General features: G+C 41.6%; 1 protein-coding gene across 1 annotated transcript in view; it reads left to right on the forward strand.

The window, feature by feature from the left end:
• The window catches only part of GUCY1A2 (guanylate cyclase 1 soluble subunit alpha 2), a 168,055-nt gene that overhangs the window by 89,974 nt on the left and 61,575 nt on the right, over positions 1-16,506 (forward strand). Inside the window, 1 exon segment of the mRNA XM_075723722.1 lies at positions 4,223-4,708. Coding sequence (XP_075579837.1) covers positions 4,223-4,708 — 486 coding nt within the window.

Consider the following 16,506-nt stretch of genomic DNA (forward strand, 5'->3'; position numbering starts at 1 on the left):
CAAAATAAGAAGAGAATTTATAAATGCCATACCATGTATTTCACATTTGGCAATTTGTACTTCAGAGTTAAAACAAGCGTGTATGTGCCCTTTGAAAGCATGAGGCTGCATGCATGAAGAAAGCACCTATTTCCCTTATGTCTTGAGCAGGGAGCCATATGTTTTAAAAATTGAAAAGAACAATTAGTCTGGGAGCATTAAATCTGCCCATCTAGGTAGCTGACTAGCTTTCTCACAGAGATGGCTGTCCCATAATGAATCTGAGGAAACAAGGCTTAGAAATGTAAATAATTAGTAGGTGTGCAGGAGCATAAATTAGAAAAATTTACAATTTTAATTACTTTCATGTACTTTCATTTGCTGAGTTCCCAGGCTGACATCAGAAATTGTATCTGTCAGGTTGCTAGCAGGGTAGGGTATGGAGGCAGAGGGGCATGGGAACAGGGTAGGCTCAGTCCCAATGTTGACAGTAGGATCTGCAATGACAGCATATTATAGAGTCATAGAATCATAGAATGCTTTGGGTTGGAAGGGACCTTTAGAGGTCATCTAGCCCAACCCCCCTGCAGTGAGCAGGGACAGCTTTAACCAGATCAGGTTGCTCAGAGCCCCTAGGGATGGGGCCTCCACTACCTCTCTGGGCAACCTGTTCCAGTGCTTCACTACCCTCACTGTAAAAAATTTCTTCCTTATATCCAGTCTAAATTTACCCTCCTTTAGTTTAAAACCATTAATCCATGTACTGTCACAACAGGCCTTGCTAAAAAGATTGCCCCCATCCTTCCTGTAGGCCCCCTTTAAGTACTGGAAGGCCGCAATAAGGTCTCCTCGCAGCCTTCCCCTTCTCCAGGCTGAACAGCCCCAACTCTCTCAGCCTGGCCTCGTAGGAGGGGTGCTCCAGCCCTCGGATCATTTTGGTGGCCCTCTTCTGGACCCGCTCCAACAGGTCCATGTTCTTCTTGTGCTGAGGGCCCCAGAGCTGGACGCAGTACTGCAGGTGAGGTCTCACCAGAGCAGAGCAGAGGGGCAGAATCACCTCCCTCGACCTGCTGGCCACACGTCTTTCGATGCAGCCCAGGATGTGGTTGGCCTTCTGGGCTGCAAGTGCACATTGCAGGCTCAGGTCCAGCTTTTCATCCACCAGTACCCCCAAGTCCTTCTCCACAGAGCTGCTCTCAATCCCTTCATCCCCCAGCCTGTATTGATATTGGGGGTTGCCCCATCCCAGGTGCAGGACCTTGCACTTGGCCTTGTTGATCCTCATGAGGTTCACACAGGCCCACCTCTCCAGCTTGTCCAGGCCCCTTTGGACGATATCTTGTCCTTCTGGAGTGTCAACCACACCACTCAGCTTGGTGTTGTCTGCAAACTTGCTGAGGGTGCACTCAATCCCACTGTCTATGTCATTGATGAAGACATTAAACAGTACTGGTCCCAGAATGGACCCCTGAGGGACACCATTTGTCACCGGTCTCCATGTGGACATCGAGCCATTGACCACGACCGTCTGGATGCGACCATCTAACTAATTCCTTATCCACCGAACAGTCCACCCATGAAATCCATATCTCTCCAATTTAGAGAGAAGGATGTTGTGGGGGACTGTGTCGAAGGCTTTACAGAAGTCCAAATAGATGACATCCATTGCTTTTCCCTTGTCCACTGATGCAGTCACTCCTTCATAGAAAGCCACGAGGTTGGTCAGGCAGGACTTGCCCTTGGTGAAGCCGTGCTGGCTTTCTCATATCACCTCCCTGTCTTCCATGTGCTTTAGCATATCTTCTAGAAGGATCTGCTCCATGATCTTCCCAGGCACAGATGTGAGGCTTACAGGTCAGTAGTTCCCAGGGTCCTCCTTTCTTCCCTTTTTAAAAATGGGCACAATGTTTCCCTTCTTCCAGTCAGCAGGGACTTCACCGGACTGCCATGACGTTTCAAATATCATGGAGAGTGGCTTGGCAGCTACATCAGCCAATTCCCTCAGGACTCTGGGATGCATCTCATCAGGTCCCATAGACCTGTGTATATTGAGGTTCCTCAGATGGTCTCAAACCTGATCTTCCCTTACAGTGGGAGGGGCTTTACCCCCCTGGTCCCCATCTTGCAGTCCAACAACTTGGGAGGAGTGAGGAGAAAGGTTGCCGTTGAAGACTGAGGCCAAGAAGTTGTTGAGTACCTCAACCTTCTCCTCACCTGTTGGTACTAGGTCACCATTCTTGTTCATCAGGGTGGGTACGCTTTCTTTAACCTTCCTTTTCTGGCTGACATACCTGCAGAAGCCCTTGTTATTCTTTACATCCCTTGCCAAATTCAGCTCCAGCTGTGCCTTGGCCTTCCTGCCCCCCTCCCTACACAGCCGGGCAGCGTCCCTATACACTTCCCAGGACACCTGTCCCTGCTTCCACTGCCTGTGCACTTCCCTCTTGCCCTTTAGTTTGACCAGCATGTCTCAACTCAGCCATGCTGGTCTCTTCCCTTCCTTGCCTGATTTCTTACACCTGGGGACTGAGAGCTCTTGTGCTCTATGGAAGGTGTCCTTAAAGATCTGCCAACTCTGTTCCGTTCCCCTGTCCCTGAGTAGGTCCCTGTCCTACTTATCTGATGTAAGAAAACCCTAATAGAAACAGGAGCTTCCCAACATCTCCCCCAAACATGGAAAGTACTATGTGGGGGCAGCTGTCAGATAGCAGGAGCTTCCAGGCATCTGGACATTTAAATGACATCATTATTACAGACACCTCTGGATTCTCTGATTGAGGTTTTCCTATTTTGCTTGGAAGGATTATGGATAGAAGGAAGATTTAATGATAAAGTGAATCGTGTGAGAGTGAGGGATTGCCTACACGATGAAAGAAAGGGTGGCTGGAGGAGACCTCTTTATTTCAGTAGACTGTGTGGAATAGAATACAAATTTAAGGCATTATGGTGCCTAACACTGTACTTAGATGCACAAGGTTTGTGTGTTGTGCCTGTTTTGACTATGACGTGCTTGGGGCAAGGACTGTGGGATTTTTAGATCACCTAGCACAGTATTGTGCTGGTCTTTGTTCAGTCCTGGAATGAAAACATTAACAATGATTGTTTTTCATGGCAGAGGCTATGGCAGACTGTATTTACAAAAAGATTCAGTTTATCCGATTTAACTATTTTCTGCTTAAACAAAACACGTTCATCTTAGTTTTCTATTTATTTGGTTTTGTTTTTTAAATATTATATCCAGGTGAGAAATGTCCTTTTGCAGTATTTGACAGTTACTTTGTGTGACCCAAGTATGTTAATAAAAATCAGAATGTATGTAGCCCCAAATGTCAAACATATCATTACAGTTGGTTTTCAATGTCCGTTTCAGTCTGGTAGTTTTGTGCTCAACTGCTATCACAGAGCAAGAAGTAACAGACCAGGGCCTCATTGGTATCAACCAGTGGACAGCACTCAAATCATCTAGCCATTTAACAGGCAAATGCAAAATCTATAAACCAGTGTGACGAACCACCTGCTGCTCCTTTCCTATTGTTCCTTTTTCTATTCTGCAAATACAAATTACATGAATCTATATCACCAAGAAATCTGCAGACTCTAACAGAATGTCAGCCTTCAACTCTGCCGCGTGTATGAGAAGGCAAATAGGAAATAGGAGCACTGGTACACTTTTTCCATGCCATTCATTATTTTATGGAGTTCTTTCTTACGTCTTACTTGATTCCTCTATAACATGGCCACATTTGACTTAGTAGCTGTTTTGCTGAAAAAGAATGGAAACTACTTCACCATTTCACTAACCTGCCTTCGGATAGTTGTCATTACCCTTTAATTTTGTGCTTTTTGTAATTTATAGCTAAGTAACAGAGAAGGAACTACTCTGGAATTTGCTTTTAAGGCCCAGTACATTCCAGGAGCAAAATTTAGAAGCGTTATTTACACTCCATTCTGAGAAACACATGTTATTGTGGTTGCTTTCTTATTTAATTGGGTTGAAATAAAATCCAACATCTGATTTGGGAATACTTTTGTGTCAGTATAGGCTATTTTCTGACTCAGCTTGGTGTGTAGACTGTGTGAGTCTCATTGCTTGAATGAATAGGTGAGTCTAAGAGGCTTCTGTATAAAAGGCTACAGTTGATGTTTATCATTTTAGCTGAAGAGGAAAGATGGGGAAAGTACAATGGGGATCCACATCTGTCAGCTAGTTTTTCCTTTTCTAAACTCTATTTTTCTTTTGCAGGTGATGGAAATTAAAGGACAAATGATTCATGTGCCAGAATCAAATTCAATTTTGTTTCTGGGTTCCCCCTGTGTGGACAAGCTGGATGAACTGATGGGCCGAGGCCTCCATCTGTCAGACATACCTATCCATGATGCTACTCGCGATGTCATATTGGTTGGGGAGCAAGCAAAGGCCCAGGATGGCTTGAAAAAACGAATGGATAAACTGAAGGCAACGCTAGAATGCACACACCAAGCCCTGGAAGAGGAGAAAAAGAAAACAGTAGATCTCCTTATTTCTATTTTCCCTGAAGAAGTGGCTCAGCAGTTGTGGCAGGGGCAGCAGGTTCAGGCCAGGAAGTTTGATGATGTCACCATGCTCTTCTCAGACATTGTTGGCTTCACTGCCATCTGTGCGCAGTGCACACCCATGCAGGTCATCAGCATGCTGAATGAACTCTACACGCGGTTCGACCATCAGTGTGGATTCCTCGACATCTACAAGGTAGTAGCTCTAGTCCTAAGTTAGCAAAATCTAAATGACACTAAGATAGAAAAAAATCCCAGTAGCCATCTTCCTAAATTACAGACCTTCCCTGTAAAAACAGAAAGGCAATATTTTTGTTTTGCATTTCTACTGGGTTGACCCTGGCTGGACACCAGGTTCCCACCAAAGCTGGCCTATCACTCCCCTCCTCAGCTGGACAGGGGAGAGAAAATATAGCGAAAGGCTCGTGGGTCAGCATAAGGACAGGGGGATCACTCAGCAGTTACCATCACGTGCAAAACAGACTCAGCACGGGAAAATCAGTTTAATTTATCACCAATCAAAACTGAGTAGGATAATGAGAAATAAAACCAAATCTTAAAACACCTTCCCCCCACCCCTCCCTTCTTCCCAGGCTCAACTTCACTCCCAATTTTCTCTACCTCTTCTCCCCTGAGCGGTGCAGGGGGACAGGGAATGGGGGTTACGGTCAGTTCATCACACGTTGTCTCTGCCTCTCCTTCCTCCTCAGGGGAGGACTCCTCACACTCTTCCCCTGCTCCAGCGTGGGGTCCCTCCCATAGGAGACAGTCCTCCATGAACTTCTGCAGCGTGGGACCTTCCCACGGGCTACAGTTCTTCATGAACTGCTCCAGCGTTGGTCCCTTCCATGGGGTGCAGTCCTTCAGGAGCAGACTGCTCCAGTGTGGGTCCCCCACGGGGTCACAAGTCCTGCCAGGAGCCTGCTGCAGCACAGGCTTCCCACAGGGTTGCAGGTTTCCCACAGGGTCACAGCCTCCTTTAGGCACATTCCCCTGCTCCAGCGTGGGATCCTCCATGGGCTGCAGGTGGATATCCGCTCCACTGTGGCTGCAGGGGGACAGCCTGCCTCACCACAGTCTTCACCACAGGCTGCAGGGGAATGTCTTCACTGACCTTGGTGTCTGCAGGGCTGTTGCTCTCACATATTCTCACCCCTCTCTTCAGCTGCCATTGTGCAGATGTTTTTTTTTCCCTGCTTCTTAAATATGATATCCCAGAGGCACTACCACCATTGTTGATGGGCTTGGCCTTGGCAGATGGCGGGTCCGTCATGGAGCCGGCTGGCATTGGCTCTACTGGACACAGGGGAAGCTTCTAGCAGCTTCTCACAGAAGCTACCCCTGTAGACCCCCTGCTACCAAAACTTTGCCACGCAAACCCAATACAGCATGAAAAAAGAAAATCTGAAATATGCCCATTGAAAATCACATACTTCGATGCTGGGCTGTCATCATGGTTCCCTCATGGGAATATATGCCTGATATTCCCATTTTCCTATAGGAATGTACAAGTTTTGTATTATAGCCTGGATTCCTTCAGGTGACCATCAGCCACCGTGTCCTAAAGGTGATGAAGTGCACAGTGATGATCCTAGCCCAAGCTGCAGCTTCTGCAAATACTTTCTCTTTCAGCTGAAATTTGAATGATTTAGGGTTTAGGCACTTATCTTTCCCCTGAAAGAATTCAAATTTTCCATAAAGAGCATTCGCTAAAAAAAGTGGTATAAGAGATTTAAACTTCCACTGAAAACCAGGAAGAGGACAGCAGATGTCCATTCATAGCAAATTGAATCAGTGGGACACGGCACTGGGGTGCCATGCTGCTCTGCTGCTCTGCAGAAAAGGAGATGTTGCATGTGTTGGTCCTGTTACAGACTTCATCACTTTCACTTCTCTTCAGTGGATTTATTGTCCAGTATGTATTTGAGAGAAGAAGGAGGGGAGGTAGAATCTGGTAAATGCAGTTAAGATATTATCTGTGTAATTATCCTGTGAAATCTACAGAGAATATATTTTGTATATGGAATACCTTTAATTTTGTGACAGGAAAAGCAGAGCAAATTTCTTTTTATAACAATGCACCAAAGAAAAAAAAATATAAAAATATTTTATATTGACTTCATTTTCTGTCTGAGGCTTGCAAACTAAATCACCAGTTTTCAAACTGTTTCAAATAATATTTGTTGATAAGCTATAGAGAAAAGGTCTTCATAAGAGTGCTGTCCCTTTAATTTTTAGTGTCTAATACACTTTAAAAGGCATCAAAAATATTAATTACCCACCTAAATAATAATTGTGGCTGAGAAGTTACAATACATACCTTGGATAGAACTGAACACAGTATAGATATAGGCTGGTAGGACAATATACCGAAGGAAAAGATCACACTGTAAGTAACTTTTGTGCTCCCAGGCTAGGGGTTTGTATTCCTAATGCTCAGAAGCCAAAGGCCGTGTTGGGACAGGACTACAATGGAAGGTACCAACCCACATTTGAAAATTGTTATGGTGATATAGTCAGAAAAGACTGGAAGTTTGATCTCCGTTTGTATTTATCTGATGTTACAACACTGGATCTCAATCTGGCGCTCAGAACAGGAATTGAGGACCTTCTGACCCACAGTCAAGAGTGATATCTAGTGACCCTGTTTCACATGCTGTATCTAGTACATGGGTGTAGTTAGCATTTTCCCAGATGATTAATTTTAGTTAGCTGTTTTGAGGCATTCAGGACATTCTTTGATGAAAACTATGGTTGCATGGGAATAGGAAATAAAGTATGTAAAACTCTGTGACCTGTTTGGAAGGAAGGTTGGCTGAGTCCTGTGAGAACACTAAGAAGGAATATTTATACATAGGTCATGAATATTATATTGTTTAGACCATGGCTTTCTGCCTTTCACCTAGCTTCATGCCACTTTAGATAGAAAGGTGTTACTGTAGGGAAATACTGTCCTGACCAGTGAAATAAGATGATGGCTGCTGAGATAGGCAAGATAAGATTTATGCATTCAGAAAATGAATAAACACTCCAAAAATTAAGACCCCCATGTAATGCTATGAGCAGAGGAATAAACAAGACCTATTTTTCTATGGAAGAATGTCTTACACCTCTAATACCCTTTCTCCACTGTTACTGCCTTAATATAGCCAGTTCTTTCTCAGATCCTTTCATCCTGGGTTTTCCTCCATCTCCCTACTCCCCCATGTCCCCTGAGCCTCCCTACACATCCCCTGCTTCCCTCCACAGCCTATCCATGAGCAAGGCAGTGTGCACTGTGGCTATTTTGGAGCTCTATGTACCTTTTTTCTCCCTCCAATTTTTTTTTAAATTTTTTTTTTACCAGAAGTCTAAAAAAGTTACTGTGGGGTTAGGTGAAAATGACTCAGTTGAGCATTACAGAAAGACAAAACTCGGGCAATGAACCTTTTTTCTTTTCCTTAGAAAATCAGGCTTAAAATAAAATGACAATTCTTCTGAAAAAGAATTTTAAAATAAAAATAGCTCATGTGTTTGTATCTTTTTCATCTGTATCAGATGATATTCTGGAAGCTAAGTTTATTGCTACGAATGATCACCACCACAACAACTATAATTTTAGAAGTTATTGTCAGGCAGTGAATTTTAGATATGTAATCACTGGTATTGGTACCCACAGCCTGCCTCTAAGATACACCCCTGTAACTAGGCTACAGAAATTTATCATGTGACCTGTATATACATCAAAACAGACCAATTTTCAAATTTGCTTGTTTTTAAGCAACATGGCAAGAATAATTTGCAAAGATTATTTGGTGAGTACTTCTCAATACCAAATTCACCATTTTGTAAACAGAAAATTAAGCAAAATTCATTAAGTAAATTCCATGCTGTAAATTATTCACCCAGCCTTACTGTTACAGCATTTTGAATTCAGAACCTTGGTGCTTCTAATCTTGGATTCTGACAATGAATGTAATATTTTCAATTGTCTCATACTATTCATTCAGGGATGTTTACAGGGAAGTATGGCACAGAAAGAAGAACAAAGATCCTCGCATTTAACAAGGCAGACATAGAGGACAAGCATAATGAGCTTTTGGATGGAATAAGAAATGCTTAGAGAGGGCTGAAGGGGAATGAATTAGACTTTGAAATTTCTTGGAAATGAAAGTAGTTACTGTAACTACTAGTACTTACTAGTACTGTAACTGGTGAGGTAGGGAAAGGGTATCCAATGGATGGATGGATAGGTCAGAGTGACACAGGCAGATGATGGGCTCAGAAAATTAACTTCACAGGAGCATTTTGAATGGATACCAACGATGACAGACTACATTTGGCCAGGCTGAGGGAAAACGTTGCAGTAATTGAGATAAACAGTGATATGAGCCTGGGTGACAGTTTTAGCAATCTGGAAGAATCTGTGTTTTAGAGAGTGAAACTTTAGAAGGAATCTGCTTACATATAACCTTGATGAAAAGATCAAGAGGGACACCCGAGGTAATCACAGAAGGGAGAAGATGTGAGAGAACTGAGACCTGGCAATGCATTTGGAAACTGGTGCTGCTGACTGTCTGAGCTAATATTATTTGGCTTGGAATTGAGGAATGGGAGAAAAAGGTGCTGTCGAGCAGGGAGTGCAAATCAAACCAATGTAGAAGCGGATGCTTGGTAGGTTGCTGTCTGTGGACATGCAAGTAGAATCATGGACTCCAGGAGAAGAAGTAATGGGAGAGAGAAGATCTCAGTAAATTTTGAAAACAATTGCTTTGGGTGAAATATATACTGGTTGGCCTGACTGTTTGTGTCTTTTTTTTGACCTATTTTTCTCTGTATGTTCCTGTTGTTTATGAGCCAAGTGCTGGGAAACGATGCTTCAGCTAAACCACCTCTTTATCAAATAAGCTATTTAGATATGCTGTAGCCATGCCTGCTGGCATTCAAAACTTAACCCTGCAGACTGAAATCTTCCCTGCTTAAGATTCCTGCAGCTTCTGTTTCTTCCTCCAAGTAATATGTCTTTGACATAGGATTATTTTAAATAGTTTTTCTTTTGCCAGTGTAGGTTTGCTTTCTCAGGTCTTTTCCCCTCGGTTTCATTTCTGAAACAACCCCATTTCCTTCCCTCGCCCTTTACTACTGCATAGAGTAAAGGCAGCATGGATTGTGGCTGGTTTTTTGGCCATGCATGCTCTGGCTGGGTGGCTATATATGCTGGCTGTGTAATGCCAAGCCAAATAGAGCAGAACCAGGCCTGCCCTTGTAGGTTTTAGTTTCTTTGTCCTTTCTCTGGACAGTGCAGCATTTGTCCTTGAAGACATTTGCAGATTTTCCCCAACACTAAACTTTGCTTCCTGTGAAGTGCTGAGCCCCACTTCCCATGTCTGAGCAGGGTCTCCTAAATGTTTTTGACAATGAACTATTCTCAGCTGCTAAAATTTCTTTGCTATACATATTTGTTGACAAAATTTTAATTGAAAGTTTATTGAATATTTATTGAATAAGACAATATAATTCCACAGGTTAATTTTATAGTTAGAATTCACAACTTCATTATGTGAATTTCTGCTTTCTCTTTGGTTCCATTATTTGGCTAAACTGACACTCTCTGAGTGGTGCTGCACACATGCCTCAAAGTCCTTTACCAGCTTCCTTGGGGTTCTCTTTGGCTGTTATTCTTGGCAAAATTATTTCACTTACTTTACACTGAATGATACTATTTTATTTTTTCTGAATGATACAGCTAGTATGTCAGATCTTCATTTTCTGATTTTATACCCCTTACTCTGGCTACAGCCTTAATTTTTGGTCATTGTAAAGACCTGAGACTAAAAAAGGGTCAGAAGTCTGGACCACTCTGCAATCATTCAAGACTGATAGTCACCAGTTCTGAAATTGTTGTTTATACTGAGGTTGTGATATAATGCTTTTAGGAACCTAATGCTAAACTCACATTTTCTAAAAATATCCTTTACATTTTTATACTGGTAGTTTAAATTGTAGAAATCACTATTCATTTTACAGAAAATACCAGTACTTTCTCAGTGCTGTGACTGTCCCTCCTTGAGAACCGATATTTATACATACTCATATATATGTTCTTAAGCTTACTATCAGTGCTGTAATGACTAAAGAATACTGCAGGGACAGGAGTCATGAGCTTCAGACTATTCTGAGGTTTTCCAGGCTTTATGTTTCATAAGTTAAAACCCATAGTCTCCAAGGTTTCATGTAAAATCTATGGCCACTATTTTTGTCTTCTTTCCATCACTTCTGCAGTTTTAACCTTTTAAGTTCAGTGCAACTACATGACCATTTTGAGAAGGTTTCAAATTATTTTAGCTTCATCTTAGGCATCTGCAGAATGAAGATTATTATGAAATGCAATTAGAATATGTAAACGATACCGATACTCTTATATGAGCAATATGATATGCATGAAATACCGTAATATACCTTTTTTAAGATGAATAGGTGCAGTTTTGGGGATTACCAGTGTACAAGGTGTTGCTTCTTCCTGTTAGTTTAAAGTCAGTGGGTTTTGAATGTGTAATAGAAGAAAATGGGTAATAGAAGATAATTGCCATTGCCCAGAAGCTCTCTCTCTCTGTGATGCCACCCAGCCTGGTAGAGCTGCCCTTCGGCACACTGCTCTCTTCAGGTACCACCACAGAGGGCTCCGGAACCGTCTTCGTTTTCCTGCTCTGAGCAGGCTAGAGCACTGACTTTCTCCTTGAACTCTCTGGCTGTGTGAGGACTTACCTGCTGGCGCACAGCTGTGTCTCACTCCATTATGAAGTCAGGGCAAAGCTGGGGCACCTATCTTTTTTGGGAACTCAGAAGTGTTCTTGGGTTAAGTTAAAAAAAAAAAAAAAAAAAGAAACACAAAAGATGCCTTGGATTTTCCCTGCAGATCTGGTGTATCACCACCCGAGAGCTCCAGGATATTTTAAGACTTCCCATTACTTTAAGCATGTATTTTTCTGCAGCCTTGTGGAGGATTTACACTTTTGGTCTCTAGGAAGATGTGCAGATGAAGCAGACATGCAGGCTCCAGAAGAGTTATTCTTTACTTTATAGACATACAAACCTGCACAAACCACTAAAACATCTCTGCATGTTCTCCTGCTTTAGGCAATTCATCATGCAAGGATCCTCTAAAAAGTCTAGGACTTCTGCTTCTGTATATAATTTCTTCTTCAGGAATACAATCCTTGTATATATTTCCTTCTCTTTTTCTCTTGTCTCTCTCCGTCCACTTTTCTCTTATTCGAAAAGTACACACTTGTTTATAAGTGTCCCACTCCATTTCTCTTGAGCTGCTTGGCAGCCTTAGAGCCTATGTCCAACTTGCAGGTCCTGGGAGTGCTTCCCAAGTCCCCAGTTTGTGTGTAAACCCTGGCCATATCCTGACTTTTTATCTGGACAGGATGCAGAAGGGTATCCTCCTTTGGGGCTCCCTGCTCCATATTAAGGAGTAAACCCAGACATAGTGGCTGGACAGGAACTATGGCTAAGAGCATGCCCTGTTGCAGCATACAGGTCTCCCTTATGCTATGTTTTGTAAAACCCACCATTAATACTTAAACCTTTGTTTTCTTGTGGCAAGTTTTTCCACCTTCTAAATTTTAGTCCCTCTGAGAGAACGGAGAAAATTTATTTCACTTGCCACCAGCCTAGGCTGTTTCCATTCAAACAGTCCAGTACTGTGTCAGATCTAGAGGATACATAGCACAACCATGACAACATATGGCTGGCCCTTCATATACATGAACATACCAAGATGCAGCATTTTTATTCATACAAATAGTATTCATAACTGTACCTTAATTTCTTAAATGATTTAAATGAATATGGAAGATACTTAGGTAAGTTAAGAGAAACTAACAAATGTATGAATTTCAAGATGGATAAATTAAAGCTCAGGTAACCTTGAGGAAGATGTTGTTGTTCAGTAGTAATTTTAATATCAGGGTTACCTATAGCAAATTAAGACCACTCTTACATCTGGAGAAGGGCAGTCACATTAAACTGAAATGTGTGTCTTAAGTTATGTGTGATTATTTTAGTATTTGCTTATTTTGTTAAACAGTTCTTTACTTTGACATTGCAACTACCTCATATAAAGGCAGAATGCCAGCCAGGACATTTTCTATTCATCAGACATATTTGGTGTGATTTTTGCAATGTCATATTTGCCTACAGAAGAGACAAATCATTTATGTACTTCGACTTTTGTATTCCATGACTGTTGTGTGCAAATGTGACGTTGACATCATGTAAACTGCAAGTCTTCTAAAAAGTCTCTATTTTAACTAGTGAAAAAAAAAACCTTTTAAAAAACTAGATAATAAGTCTACATAGCAAGTACTATTTGTCTCTTTTCCTTTCGTAAAGAAAACAGCACTCTGAATTAATGTATAGATGAAAGTGTTCCTCCATATATTGGATAGTGAAAGATTTATGCTTGAGATTGCTAAGTAGGTGCTACAGAAAGAGTTTGAAAACAGCTCTTCCTGCAAAATGCTCCTGAACTTTCCAGCATGTAGCATCATTAAACTTACTAAAAATAAAATGCCCTCAGGCCTGGTAAGAGCAATTGCTTCATAATTAAGCTCTTGGGAAAGGAGCTGGGAGTTGAAGTATGACATTTCTTTTAAAAAATTATCTTTACCAGACGAGCAGATTTCTGAACTTCATTGGTGGACACTTGGAATCCATTTCTTCTCACATGGGAGGGGTTTTCCATACACTGAACTTTTTCCAAAAGCAGAATGCAGTGTCATAAAAGCATTGCAGAGCTACCTTGAAACTTAGGCACAAGGTTTCACTGCTTAGGAGTTAATTTTCAAAAGTTGCGAGACAGAAGCTAAGAGAACCAAACAGTAAAGTAAGGTAGAAACTGAGGGAGATTCTTGGGTCTGTTTGAAGACAGTTTTATTCTCAAATTCTATCTTGAAAACTTTTAAAACCTTTAAAAAGCAGGAGGGTTTTTTATAGTATCCCAGAGATTTTGGGAATCTATAAATAATATTGTACCCAATACATAGAATTAATTTCTAGCAAAAACTCCAGACCTAAGTATTTTAAGCTGACAGATGTTGTTAAGCTTCACAGTGTTGCACAATTCAACTGTGTTTCAAAGCTTTTCTGCAAAATCTGTGCAGTGGAAAAACATACAGAATGCTTCAAAATGTAAACAGAAGTGGGCTTTAATTTGTATTCACACAACATCAAGAAAACGAACGGATTTCAATTAATTTGAAAAAGGTCAGTGTTCACTCTTTGTTGGGTAGACAGAAATGTAGATCTAGAAGCTCCCTCAGGATCAAGTATACTTAGGCCATGCTCAGTGGAGGCTTTTCTGAACTGCGCTTACACCACCTCCAGAGAAAGAGTACACACACTTCACCTCTCAGTGGAATAACCTATCAAGTTTCTCTCCAGCATGTTTCTTTGACATTTCTTTCCTTAGAATCTGTATTTTAGATTAAGTGACTTGTTCAAGTCTTTCTACCATAAGCTGCCCAAAATACTTTATGTCTGCCCCCTGCTTAGTGATTAATAACATCCCTGACCTGCATGCCAAAATATGCATGCCAAGATGCAGGATTTTTTGAGCTAAACAGGTTTTTGCTGTTGTGCTGACAAACAGTATCTTAGCACTAGCAGTTGGCACACTCATGCAATCTTTTTTCCTGTTTTGGGGTACTTTATGGGAGCAGGAACATGCACTCTGTAGTGCAGTTTCAAAGGCACGTGGTGAGTTGTGCATGAGGAGATGACAGCTCACCTAGAGTCTTCTGAGAGTTTCACAAACTAAGCCTTCCCAGTCCGTGGCCATTGTGGCCCACATAAACCTGGTTTTCAGCCATTTCTCAGAAAAAAACATGCTGATGCCAACATGGGAGGGGTCTTGTATATCAAATGACAGCCTGGGCGTGGAAGCAGGCAATTAAGCAACGATATAGACATTTGGGTCCTGCTGAAGTAAATGGGTAAAACAATGAGGTTTCCAGAATTCAGGATGGAATCCATCGTGCCCTGGAAGGTCATTTTCTCTTCAGTGACCACAGAAAGAGTATAGATGAGTAGCATAAATTAGAGGCTTAATTTTTGTGTGACTGATGCTGGGTAGCGTGAGTTCCATCCTGAACAACAATGTTATCAGGTTATTACTGATTTGCAGAGATATATTTGGAGAAGGATTTGGGTAGAAAGAAATATGGGAGATGTCAATGATGTCTTGAGGTAGAATATGGATATCAAATAAATTGCTTCCTGTGATGAGTGCTGAGATTGCTGACTTAAAATAAAACTAGAATGGAGAAAATCTCCCTTTTCTTCAGTCTTTGTCCTATAGCAGTTAAAAAGGTATCCTGTTTGCTTCTGAAGTAGAAGTCACGGACAAGAATAATGAAGCCCAAATAAGTCTGAAGCAGCACTTTGCCATATAGCATGGTGTTGTGGTTTAGGCCATGTCAACAACCAAGTACCACACAGCTGCTCACTCACCATTCTGCCCCAGTGGGATGGGGGAGAGAATCAGAAGGGCAAAAGTAAGAAAGCTTGTGGGTTGAGATAAGAATGGTTTAATAATTGAAATATTATGATGATGGTGATGATGATGATAATAATAATAATAATAAATAAATTGTAATGAAAAGGAGAACAACAAGAGAGAGAGAAACAAAACCCATAAAAAAAAAGTGATGCAGCTGCTCACCACCCACTGACAGATGCCCAGCCAGCCCCTGAGCAGCAATTGCTGCCCCCCAGCCAACACCCCCCATTTTATATACTGAGCATGATGCCATATGGTATGGAATAGCCCTTTGGTCAGCTTGGATCAGTTGTCCTGGCTGTGCCCCCTCCCAGCTTCTTGTGCATGGGAAGCTGAAAAGCCCTCGACTAGTATAAACACTACTTAGCAACAACTAAACCATCAGTGTGTTATCAACATTATTCTCATCCTAAATCCAAAACACGGCACTATGCCAGCTACTGCCAGGAAGACAATTAACTCTATCCCAGCCAAAACCAGGACACATGGCTTTTTCTTAATTTTCCTGCTGTACAACTTAGGGCAGAAAACAGATGAAAGAAAAGCCTATTGAGAGATACTAATAACTTCAAAGGTTTCTTACAGAGTTATACTTACAAGAATTTCATCTTAAGGCTGAATTTTGCTGTATTCCTTTAGAGGGAAGACATTTCAGCTTTCACAAAAGAAATACATAGTGTTGAGGTACTATGTAGTTCAGTGTTGCAGATAGAATGAAATACGGATAAACAGGATAATGAAAATTTTGGGAAGGCATAGGTCTTTACTGCAGTACCTGAGAGTATTTCCCAGCTTCCAGTTCCAGGTGCATTCCCATCCTGAATCCTGGCTTCAGAAAGAAACCACCTCCTTATATATTTATATGCTCCCATGGAAATGCAGCCTCGGTGTGCAGGAAGCTAAGATGTGCTCTAGTAAGTGCTTCAGTAAGTCCAGGCTGAGGAGTACATATGGAACTTACTCTAAGAGACAGCCAGGGTCATACCCTGACTTTGCTCCTTAAGAAACTATTTCCAGGTCTTCAAAACAAAATTAATAAGCTAGAATTCATTGATTTTGTTGTTAATGTAATCGTAAGAATCACTTAAACTTCATATTCTCCAAAAAATGCTGTTCTGAACCTGGATTAATCTCTAAGAGTGGAAAGGAAACAGACATATGGAGGGTAGAAAGGTTTTCCACTGGTTCATCTGTCCTTCTAGAGATCAGCTTTCCTGAAGAACTGTTTGATTTCCTAAAACTTCCCCTGCCCTACTTCCAAAATTCACCTGCCTCTGTGACCTTCCGTGTGCAGTCTGCCCTTCTGCCTCTTCACATGGTCTTGTTAATTCTTTCTTTTCTGTAGTTCTGAGACAGAGGTGAAACTATAGTATTTATAATGTAGAGCTAGTCATCTAGAATATCCTCACAGTCAACAGAGGAAAGTAGGATTTTATAGGGTGAGTGTG

Source organism: Pelecanus crispus, chromosome 1 (assembly GCF_030463565.1).
Source record: "Pelecanus crispus isolate bPelCri1 chromosome 1, bPelCri1.pri, whole genome shotgun sequence".
Taxonomy (NCBI): Eukaryota; Metazoa; Chordata; class Aves; order Pelecaniformes; family Pelecanidae; genus Pelecanus; species Pelecanus crispus.